Source organism: Oppia nitens, unplaced genomic scaffold, assembly GCF_028296485.1.
Source record: "Oppia nitens isolate AA-2021 unplaced genomic scaffold, nextdenovo-longstitch-racon4-pilon3 scaffold36_pilon_pilon_pilon, whole genome shotgun sequence".
Taxonomy (NCBI): Eukaryota; Metazoa; Arthropoda; class Arachnida; order Sarcoptiformes; family Oppiidae; genus Oppia; species Oppia nitens.
The window spans coordinates 344,815-358,236 of NW_026533217.1; the positions used below are offsets into that span (position 1 = coordinate 344,815).

Here is a 13,422-nt window from a genome sequence, read left to right on the forward strand (position 1 = left end):
TTCATTACTAATTGATAGACATATCCATAAAAAAATATTAATTGTTTGCTAAAAAAATCTCTCTCTCTCTCTCTCTCTCTCTCTATATATATATATCTCTATATACTGTATATATATATATTTCGCTCTGAGTCGCGGTCTGGCATTGATAGCGTTTGGCAGAGAAAACATAGTCTATCCGCCGATTAGCACACAGTTTGGCTATTGGGACGGTTGGGCTAGAAATTGGCTAACATTTAATAAGACTAAACACTATACGGATGATTGGATTGGACTAAAACAATTGGACCTGAATGGCCTAGTTCAATTTTATACAATTGCTAACAAAACCCATATGTCTATACCGGATGATTTTATTTATGATAAATTTTTACAATTTTTATAAACATTTTTTTATTTTTGTTTTAAATAGTATTTATTATTATGAATTAAATTATAAAAAATAAATATAATTTAATATGAAATTAATATTTATTGATAAGTAATAATAATTATTATAATAATTACTTTTTTTTATAAATAACACTAAATTTTCTATATATAAGTTTATTTATTGAAACAAAAAATTTAAAAATAAAATTAAAATGTTTAATTAAAAAAAATAATAATAAAATCTTATGTTTGTTTGTTTGATTGGGTGATACATAATAATCATATCACACTTGAAATGCAACAATAGTTAAATCAGATATTGTTATTGTTATAAAACTACCCGTTTTGGGCATACAATAGCAATCAGCTAAATAAGTCCTGAAAGCAAACACGTGCCACGTGTTACTATTATCGGACACACGTTTGGACAGCTGTTTGCTAATCAATTTGACTAATTGTGTTAAACTGGTCGACGATTTGATCCCTTGAAGTACAACCTGTTTGACAATCGCTACGTATTGGTCGCACATATCGCGGCGTTCAACGACCAGTTCAGCCCCGAGTTTACCGCTTTTCAATAGGTTTGCCATCTTTTTGATGTTAATCTTGATATTTAATTGAAAACAAATAATTTAATTAATTAATTAATTAAACAATTATTGAAATTAATAGTTTGTTTAAAAACAAATACTAAATGAAAAAAAACTAAATATTATTACTTTAAAACAAACAAAAAAAATTTATACGAAAACTCAATTAACTTATAGAAAGTTACTCTTATATAATGTATTAATATATTTAAGTTAGACTAGAGTTATAAACCAAATAAAAAAAACTTAACTATAATTTTGGTTTCGGTTTATTTTATAATTATTTATTTTATTTTTAATTAGTTAACTGTTAAATATACTATCTATTAATATTAATATTAATAAACTATTACTATTATGGATATATAAGTTATATTATCATAAAAATAATTAATACTAACATCATCGTAAACTTTATGGACAGTTAGCTTCAATTTGCCCCCATATTGTATGACCACAATAAACTGGTCATCGTATGTAAATGAATGGCTACCTATATCAGCGTATAGGACTGTACAGTGCCATAGACCGTCCATTTCCGACTCAACCCCACGTTTGATTGATTGACATAAATCATTGAAACTAAGTTCACTTAGCAGGGCTTCTCCAGCTAACTGGACTATCCTAGTGGTCATCTCAGGTACGGTTGACCGGCTATTGACTACCGGTGCGGTGATATGGAGTCGGGCTTCACATATAATCTGATAGTCGGTTAACTAAACAACAAAAAAATCAAAAATAAAACAGTTATAAATCATAATAATAATTGATATAATAATTATTAATATAATTATAATTGATATAATAATTATTAATATAATAATAATTGATATAATAATTATTAATATAATAATAATTGATATAATAATTATTTTTTTATAGATAACTATTACATACTTTTATATCATTTGTTAATTTAATTAAATCACAATTTGTATTATCATTATTATTAGTATTATTATTGAAATTAATTGATAGCCTATGGATTGTATTCATAAGTAATTGTTTTTCTTTTTTACAATCAATTAGTTGTTGTCTTATTAGTTGATTATCGCCGGCAATGGTCTGTATGTCATCTTTGAGTCCATGGTTTACATTCAGCAAACTGTCCACACAATTATGACTATCAGTATTATTATTATCATTGTATGTAATAATATTTGTATGACATTTGCGGCATATGATTAGATTATATGGACATAGCTGTATGTGCTGGTCGTATGCATCCAATTGTAGCACCTGTTGACATCCCTGTGCTCTGTAAGTGCATACTAGCTTCAAGTTAGACAACATATTTATCAATAATCTATACATTTTTAAGAAATAAAATTGTATGTTTTAATATTTATTTTAAAAAAATAAAATTATTAGTATTTAGATAAATAAATTTTACTATAAATAATATATTTATAAGTTTTAATATAATAATATTATATATATATATAATAATATAAGTTTATTAGTTTATAGTAAGTTTGCTATTTAAAAAAAATTATATATTAAAATTATTTATAAATTTTATCTAGCTAATAAATTAAATAATTATTTTTTAAAATCTATTTATACTTAATAATTAGTTTTTAAAAATAATAATACAACATTTTTATAGGTAATTTATAATCAGTAGTAATTATAATTTAATTTTTTAAAAATATTATTAACTATTAATTCTATAGCTATTAGTAACTATTATATAATTGCATATAATTTTTTAAAAATATATATAAATATTAATTATTTTTATTAATTTTTTAATTAGTAATTACCTGGGTGGTTGTGTTAGGCCATTTGATTTTAATTTTTTCCTATCATAAGGACAGGTATTAGTTTTGCTCAGCCAATCGGCGATACAATTTTGGCAAAATGTTTGACGACAACAAACGGCAACTACCGGTTCCCGAAATATACCGAAACATATACTACAGGTTAGTTCACTTTTTTCACTGGGGGTTAACTCTATGAAATTGTCCAAATCATAACCGGGCATTATTATTATTATTATTAGCTATCTAATTTATTTATAAAAAAGTAATATTATATTATTAATATTATTAGCTAGCTAATTTATTTATAAAAAAGTAATATTATATTATTAATATTATTAGCTAGCTAATTTATTTATAAAAAAAATAATATTATATTATTAATATTATTTGCTAGCTAATTTATTTTAAAATACTAATATTATTATGTATTTTTTAGTAATAAAATAACAATAACAACTAGAAAAAAACTATCTAATAAACAATAGCGTCTATTTATACCCCTGTATATTATAATTTACAATATATTTTTTTGTATTATTATTATTATTATTTTCAATAAATTTCAAACACGGATGTGTACTGTATATTGTACTGTAAATATTGTATATATTATCAACAATAAAAAAATGATAGTCACTATCATTATTAGATAATTGCTTTAGTTTTATCTAATAATTTAGTTTAGTATTTCATAAATGTAGTCATAATATATACAAAATGTGGTTTATATATAATATACTGTTGTAATAATATTAATTGTTAGAAATATATATATATATATATATATTAAAAAATATAACATTTATTATTATTATCATCATCAAAGATTAACCAGTTATTAACGGTTTAAGTAATAATAATAATAATAATAATTACTATAAGTATCTATAACTGTTACTAATAATTATCAATAATAATAATTATTGAATATTTTTGTTGTTGTTGTTTTATAATGTAATAAATTTATATTATTTTCTCAAAAAAAAAATAATAATATTAAATTATTACTGTTAAAGTATTATTATTATTAATACTATTATTATTAATAATGTTTTAAAAAAAATTACATTGAAATTTTTAAACATAATTTCTAGTAATATTTTTCAATTAAATAGATATTATTATAATATATTTATTATTATTTTTTAAAATTATTGATAATTTTATTATTAGTAAAATAATTAATAATAAAGGTATTACTACAATAGTAATAATTGGCATTTATTAATAAATAAGTCAATAGTTTATTTGTATATTGAATTAATTAGTTATCAAAGATAATGTATAGATTTATATATATATAAATAATTTATAACTAATTTGTATTAATATTATTACTACAGTAAGTATTATATTAGTCATAATTTCTTAATAATTTAACAAAAAAATTAATTAATAATTTAAACTTAACAATAAAATTATAGATATAATCTCAAGTTAATACTATTTTACTAATAAAATTTTTTATGTAATATTGTTGAGTATATTGATTTATGATTTTTATTGTAACTTAGTTATTAAAATATAAAATTTTTATACATAAAAAAATAAAAACTTATGATTATAATAATGTAATAAATGTTATAAATAAATAACCTGGATATTGTATTTTTTTTATATATATATAACTTTGTAAATTAATATATTATACAAAAAAATTAACTATAAAAACAATTATTATAATTTAATCTATGATATAAAATTTAAAAAAACTATAATATATTTTTTTAAATACAGTAATTAAATAAATTAAATAATTTCTTAAGTATTATAATTATATGTATTTATTAATATTATTTTTTTGATAATTATTATAAAAAGATAATATATATACCGGTATATATTGTTAATAATTAATTAATGTATAATAATTACTGATTAATTGATTATATAAACAATAGTGAGTATAATAATAAAAATTAATCAAATTTAATTTAATTTTTTTAATTTGCGGTAATTTTTTTAATTACATATATACGGTATATACATGTATATATAAGATTATATAATAAACTGTAGCTTTATATCAATATTTAAAACTTATCAACTTTTAAAATATATTGCAATATTTCAATACATGTATATGACTTTATTAACTGTAAATAATTATGAAATACTAATTGCATTCAATAAAATGATATCTATCATCATTATTAATTAGTATAATTTAATTTAAAATTATATACATATATATATATGATATACAGGTACTTTATATAGTTTATACTAGATTTTATATTATAGTTATTAAAAACTATTAATTAACACTGATTAGTAATAATGTGCGATAATATTAATAAATGATAAATTATTTTTTCAAAAAAAAATAAGAAATATCAAATTAAATTAAAAGCCGCTTTTTTTGTGTATTAATAACTTTTATTTATTACATTACTGTACTCAAGTGTTAAAGTTAAATAATAATAAATTTTTTTAAATAAATTTTAAAAAATATGTCTATTTGTGATTATCTATTAAATAAGTTTTCATTGACTAAATATATACCAAATCAACTAAAATATCAAATAAAACTCATTCATTGTAACGGCGGAAATGTATGGTTGGTTACAGAGACGGATAACCGGGTCTATGGATTGGGCGATAACCAGTCGGGTATACTAGGGTTGGGTCATAACCTAATGATAACGAAACCCGAATTAATACCCGAATTATCCGGAAAAATGGTTCAGAAATTTATTATCGGTTCAAACTATGCATTATGTTTAACAAGTAGTAATAAAAAACAATTAATATATAGTTGGGGTTTGAATGAAAAATGTCAATTGGGTAGACCTACTATGGATTATTATAGTAGACCAGCTATTATTACATACCTGACCAACAAATGTATAATCGATATCAAATGTGGTTCACATCATACACTTGTACTGACCATTGATGGGACTGTCTATGGATGGGGTCATAATAGTGATGGACAGTGCGGTTTGGGACAACCAAACAATAATAGTCAATATATTGATAGCCCGACTTGTATTGAAATATTACCGGAAAATATTAAATCAATATATTGTTATAATTGTAGTTCATTTGCCGTAACCAGTGATAGCCGGGTATATAGTTGGGGTAATAATCAATATAATCAATTGGGACATAAAAATAATAATAATAACTTAAATAATAATAATTTTAATTATTTTCAACCAAAACTTATTGATAGTATTGATAATATAAAATCTCTATCACATGTCTATCAAAATTATTTGAATTATTATTATAATATAATAACATATTTCATAACAATTGATGGTTATGTTTATCAATGCGGAAAATCTAACAGTAAATCATATGATATGATTAAAAACTATAATATTTTATCAAATGTTGATAATATGTACAATCAGTTTATTGAAAAAACTGGACAAACAAACAAAAATTATTATAAATTAGTTTACGGTTTGAAAACATATAAATTATGTAAATGTTATGGAAATTGTTTAATAGATTTAATTGCCGATGAATTACATAAAACAATGGAAACAATTGATATGAAATTATATATTAGTCGAAAATATTTGGAAATTTTTAAAATATATGACAATCATTATTATCGGAAATATTTTAATCAATTAGATATAATAGGAACGGGAGGTTTCGGTCAGGTATATAAAGTGGATGAAAAAGATACTAATAAATTGTTTGCTATCAAACAAATTCAATTTAAAGGTAATTAAACATTTTTAAAAAATGATTACAAAATTAATATATAAATATATATATTTAAATTTATATAAATATATATATTTAAATTTATATAAATATATATATTTAAATTTATATAAATATATATATTTAAATTTATATAAATATATATATTTAAATTTATATAAATATATATATATTTTAATTTATATAAATATATATTATTTCTATATAAGAAATTTAGATATTAAAATTATTTATTTTTTAATAACATATTTTTACTATAAATTTATTTATTATTATTTATATATTGATATATAATATAATAAATTTTTTTAAAATTCAAAATCAGATGACAACGAAAAAAATTTGATCACAAAAGAAATCAAACAATTGTTGAAACTTCAGTCGGATTTTGTTGTAAAATATTTTGATTCGTGGTTTGAATCCAATATTTTTTACATACAAATGGAATTTTGTTCACAAAATCTTAAAGATTTTATTGAATTCAAACGGAAAATATTTGAACGAAAAACCAATGAACTAATGAATTGTATAGAGTATTACATATCGAGTCATCTAATGTTTGAATTGTGTGAATGCGTTGAATATCTGCATACAAGACAACCACCGGTTATTCATCGCGATCTCAAACCCGCAAATATACTCATCAATGATAAACCAATTGGTAATCGGTTTTTGAAATTATGTGACTTTGGTTTGACAACAGATCACCGGAGAACTGATATCCAATCGGAAAGTCATACATCAAAGTTGGGTACAAATAAATATATGCCATTTGAAGCCTACAGTGAAAATTATAATGAAAAACGTGATATCTATAGCCTGGGTATTATCGGTCAGGAATTGTTTGATATTAATCTAAAGTATATTTATATAATTTTATTATACATATAATGCCAATTAAAAGTTTAATTTTAGTAATAGTGTTTACAGTTATTTTTACGCCAAGCAAGGTAACTTAGTATACAGTTAGCTTATACTGTATTAGGTAAGTTAGTAATATATACAGTACCTTGCTAAAACATTTTATAATATTACTCAAATTTTAACTTTTAACTAGCATAAACTGTATATTTAGTAATTTATATATGTAACACATAGAAAAAATATTAACTAATTATTAATTAATTAATTTGATAATATGATAGCTATTTAGATATTTTTAGAAATGTTGGTTATTATAAATTTCTAACAAAATTAAACTCAATGTTGACATCAATGATTCAACCGGTATTTGCTGCCCGACCCACGTGTTCGGACATTATTACCAATAGTGACCAATGGATGATAAAAAAATCGTATTTAATGAAAAATACCCGAAATTATCAACAAATTTTCAACAGTATTACCAGTGAACATGAATTTCTAAATAATTTTTTAGAAATTAAATTTAGGTATAAAAAATATATTATATTTTAGTTTTTTTATAAATAATTTTTTTACATTTTACATTTACAGATCTGATCAAAACAAAGATAAATTATTGGATAAAATTATTAATGCTTTTAAAAATTATTAATGTATGATAACTTTTAATTAAAATTTTAATTAAAAATTTTATTAAGTTAAATATTTTCTAAAATAAAAACTATTTATAACTATTAATTCATAATATATATTTTTAAAAAAATTATTATGATTATAATATTTGTTATTTTTTTAGTAATTGTAGAATATATAGTAAAATAATGTAATTATATTATTAATGATAAATAATAATATTATTATTACTATTATTATTATTATTATTATTATTATTAGTTTCAGATTTTTTTAATTAAAAATATTTTTTTATTTTTAAATCTTTTTTTTCCAATAAATAAACTTATATATATATAAGTTAGTGTTTTTTAAAAATAATAATAATTATTATTATTAATACTATTACATATCAATAAATATTACTTTCATATTAAATTAAATTTATTTTTTATAATTTAATTCATAATAATAAATACTATTTAAAACAAAAATAAAAAAATGTTTATAAAAATTGTAAAAATTTATCATAAATAAAATCATCCGGTATAGACATATGGGTTTTGTTAGCAATTGTATATAATTGAACTAGGCCAATTCAAGTCCAATTGTTTTAGTCCAATCCAATCATCCGTATAGATTTTAGTCTCATTAAATGGTAACCAATTTCTAGCCCAACCGTCCCAATAGCCAAACTGTGTGCTAATCGGCGGATAGACTATGTTTTCTCTGCCAAACGCTATCAATGCCAGACCGCGACTCAGAGCGAAATAGAGAGAGAGAGAGAGAGAGAGAGAAATTAAATAATGATTAAAAGTATATTATTATTATTTAGTTAGCAAACAATTATCATTTTTTTATGAATATGTCTATCAATTAGAAATGAATGAATAGGTTATACATCCATAAGCTGTCTATAGGTCTGTCTACAGTATATCAAAAAAAATTATTATTAAATACAGTATATTTTTAAAAATTTATTAAATACAGTATATTTTAAAAAATTTATTAAATAAAGTATATTTTAAAAAATTTATTAAATAGTCATAATTTTTGTTAATAAATAGTTTATATTATTGTACAATAAAATAATATATATATATATTGTCTGTTTATTATATTTAAAATAAATATTTTATTATTATATATTTTATCATAAAATTTAATAATAACATTAAGAAAAATAGTTAAATTTGTATTAATAAATACAATTTAAACAAAAAATTATTATAACATACAAAATACAGTATAATTAATATTATACAAAATAAATATTAAAATTTATTACATAAAAAAATAAACAAATAATAAAAATAATTTTATTATTATTTATGTATAATATTTAAGCATTATTAAAACAAATTAGTATTAATTTTAGTCAATAATCAGTTTAGTAAAAATTGTTTTATTTATTTTATTAATATGTAATACATATTATGTTTATTAATCACGAAATATTTACAATACATAACTTAAAGCAAAGTATATATACTTAAAATATATTTAATACAGTATATATATATAATACAGTATATATATAATACAGTATATATATAGTACAATATATATATATATAACAGTATATATAATACAGTATATAATACAGTGTATATATATATGTAATGAACAATAAATAATAATTTTATTATTATTTATGCTAAACATTTAAGCATTTTTAAAACAATTTTATTTTATTAGTATATATACTCTGTTATATAGAGTCTATAATATATAGAGTTTATAATATATAGAGAAATAGGTAATAAAAATATAAGATAATAATATATATCATTGGGTCAGTTAGGTCTCAGTGTTGGTTTGGGACAACAATAGCATCGGTTTTGTTATATATTTACAATATATATATATATAATTATTGTATATAAGTTTGACTAAACTATTTGAAAAGTAACTAAATTGTATTATTTAAACTTTTTTTGTTAATGTTTGTCTGTATGTCTATGATATAACAGTTATATTAATAATATTAATAATAATAACAACAATATATTTTTTTATGAAATAGTCAGTCAATTACTATTACTACTACTACTAAACTATTTTCATTATTATTGTTATTATTATACTGTACTACTGAGCCTTAAATATATATATATATTTAAAAAAATTACTTTAACATACAAAATACAATATAATTAATATTAGAGAAAAAAGTGTATTGTATAGTATAGCTGCCACGTGTTGGCACGCGATTAATATTTCTATACAGCCGAAAAAAAATATTAAAATTTATTTTACATTTATAAATAGACAAATACATGCATTTAAGCAATATTTAAAACAAATTAGTATTAACTTTAGTCAATAATACAGTTAAAATAAATACAATGTAGTAAAAATTGTTTTATATAATATATTTTTTATTAATATGTATATTTCACACGAAATTTTTACAATACATAACTTAAAGCAAAGTATATATAATTTTATAATATATACTAATATTGTTTTATATAAATCAATATATATATAGTAATAAAAAAGGAGTAAAAATTTTTGTTTATTAATATATTGAATTATATTTGAAATATATATAATACAAAATATATAAAATACAGTATATATATATAATATAGTATATATAATACAATATATAAATATATTCATGAGTCAGTTAAGTCTCAGAGTTAGTTTTGGACAACAATAGCATCGGTTGTGTTATATATTTACAATAATAATAATAATTATTATTATAATTTGATATATGATTGACTAAATTATTTAAAAAATAAATAGTGTTTAAGTTTGTGTGTATATGTCTATGATATACAGTTATAATAATAATAAAAACAACAACAATATATTTTTGTGAAATAATCAGTCAATTACTATTACTACTACTAAAGTATTTTTTAATATTATTGTTATTATACTACTGATTCTTAAATTTAGATATTTAATAATAACTTTGTTTTTTAAGGTCAAGTGTGGTGTTAAACGGATCAGTCATATTGACCGGTAATAGTCCATCACAATTTGAGGGCCATTAGTGCACTCAAGTAAGTACCCACTACCCCCATATATAATACAATATATATATATAATACAGTATATATATAATACAGTATATATATAATACAGTATATATATATATTATGAACAAATAATAATAATATTTTTTATAGTTATTTATGTTAAACATTTAAACATTATTAAAACAATTAGATTTTATTAGTAGATATATATATATATATTGTAAATATGATATTAAAATAAATAATAGATTGTTAGTATATATAGAGTCTATATTATAGAAATATAGTTAATAAAAATATATATCATTGGGTCAGTTAGGTCTCAGTATTTGTTTGGGACAACAATAGCATCGGTTTTTGTTATATATTTACAATAATAATAAAAATTATTATTATTAAAATTGTATATATGTTTGACTAAACTATTTAAAAAGTAACTAAATTGTATTAAACTAAACTTCTTATTAATGTTTGTCTGTATGTCTATGATATAACAATAATAATAATAATAATAACAACAATATATTTTTTTGTGAAATAGTCAGTCAATCACTATTACTATTACTACTACTAAACTATTTTCATTATTATTGCTATTATTATACTTTACTACTGAGCCTTAAATATATATATATATATTTTTTTAAAAATACTTTAACAAACAAAATATAGTATAATTAATATTAGGGAAAAAAAAGGTTTTGTATAGTATAGCTGCCACGGGTTGGCCTTAAAAAACTATACTACCAGTAGTTACAGTAATATAGACGACACTATCTTACAATTACTTACTCATAACCTGTTGCTATCATAACATAACTATATTTATTAATATTATTATACAACTGAGTCTTTTATTTAATATATTACTAATTTAAGTCAATAATACAAATAAAATAAATACAGTTTAGTAGAAAATTGTTTTATTAAATATAGTTTGATTAATATGTATATTAAACACGAAATTTTTACAATAAATAACTTAAAGCAAAGTAATATATATAATATTATAATATATACTAATATATATATATATATATATAAAGGTTTTATATCAATTAATATAAATAGTAATAAAAAAGGAGTAAACATTTTTGTATATTAATATATTGAATTATATTTAAACTATATATATATATACTACAGAATATATAAAATACATTATATATATATATATATATATATATATAATACAGTATATGGGCTATATATAATGTCCAAATAATAATAATTTTATAATTAATATATATACTATATATACTTTATATACATATATTAATATATAGTTTTAGATATTACTACTTTTACTAGTATTATTATTATTATTAATACTACAGTATATTAATAAATATATATTTATACAAATACTTTAACATATAGTATATTTAATATTAGAAAATAAATATTAAAATTTTCTTACATTTATAAATTGAACAAATAATAATTATTTTATAGTTATTTATGCTAAACTTTTATTAGTTTATAATTTTTTTTGTAAATATGATATTAAAATATATAATAGACTGTTAGTATATAGACTCTATAATATAGTGAAATAGTTAATAAAAATATAAAATATATATAAATTTATATCATTGAGTCAGTTAGGTCTCAGATTTGGTTTGGGACAATAATAGCATCGGTTTTTGTTATATATTTACAATAATAATAAAAATTATTATTATTAAAATTCTATATAAGTTTGACTAAACTATTTAAAAAGTATCTAAATTGTATTAAACTAAACATTTTTGTTAATGTTTGTATGTATGTCTATGATATAACAGTTATAATAATAATATTATTAATAACAATAATATATTTTTTGTGATATAGTCAGTCAATTACTATTACTACTACTAAACTATTTTAATTATTATTATTGTTATTATTAGTGTATTGATTAATAATTTTTTATACTATATTAAATAGTTGTTATAATAGTTGCCAAAAAACGTCAAATAATTGTTAAAATAGTTATTTAAACTGTATTAAATAGTTGTATATAATAGTTATTGATTTATTTTCTTATAAATATTTCAACTGATATATAATTCACTTGTTTTCAGCATATTTACAAAAATGATTTATATAAATAAACTAAATATTTCTATTGTTAAATAAGTAATATGAGTTGATAACAGTTTACACATTTCATATAATTTATATAACTATTACTTTTTGTTTTTACATATATTTGAGCAATATTTTACAATTTAATGCTTATATTTTTCAAAATAACTGAAATAGTTATTTATAGTTATAATAAAATTTCGGAAATATCGTCCACTGGTCAACTTCGGTGGACATACTAAGTCCCAGTTATAAGCGTTAAACCGACAAAATAATTTTTTTAGTTGGAAATCAAGACACTAGTTATTATTATACTGTTCTACTGAGCTTTAAATATATATATTTAAAAAAATACTTTAACAAACAAAATACAGTATAATTAATAAGCTTAGTAAAAAAGGGGCAATAATAAAAACTATCATGAGATACATAATTAATAATAATTATAAAATTGCAGTTAAC

At 19.3% G+C, this 13,422-nt stretch overlaps 1 protein-coding gene across 1 annotated transcript; it reads right to left on the bottom strand.

Annotated features, from left to right (window-relative positions):
- Nucleotides 1-656: 656 nt before the first annotated feature.
- LOC128957103 (uncharacterized) lies at nt 657-1,895 on the bottom strand. Its single transcript, XM_054302818.1, has 3 exons — nt 1,860-1,895; nt 1,364-1,678; nt 657-977 (listed from the first exon to the last, which is right to left on the bottom strand). Exons 2-3 carry the CDS (start codon nt 1,595-1,597, stop codon nt 657-659), a joined length of 555 nt encoding a protein of 184 aa, XP_054158793.1. The 5' UTR covers nt 1,598-1,678; nt 1,860-1,895.
- Between the last annotated feature and the right edge of the window lie 11,527 nt (nt 1,896-13,422).

Bases quoted from the DNA above. Each gene is read 5' to 3' on its own strand.
- LOC128957103 (XM_054302818.1), bottom strand. From the start codon at position 1,597: ATGACCACTAGGATAGTCCAGTTAGCTGGAGAAGCCCTGCTAAGTGAA. The intron at 978-1,363 runs GTTAGTATTAAT...TTAAATATCAAG, and splicing joins TCCATAAAGTTTACGATGAT to ATTAACATCAAAAAGATGGC.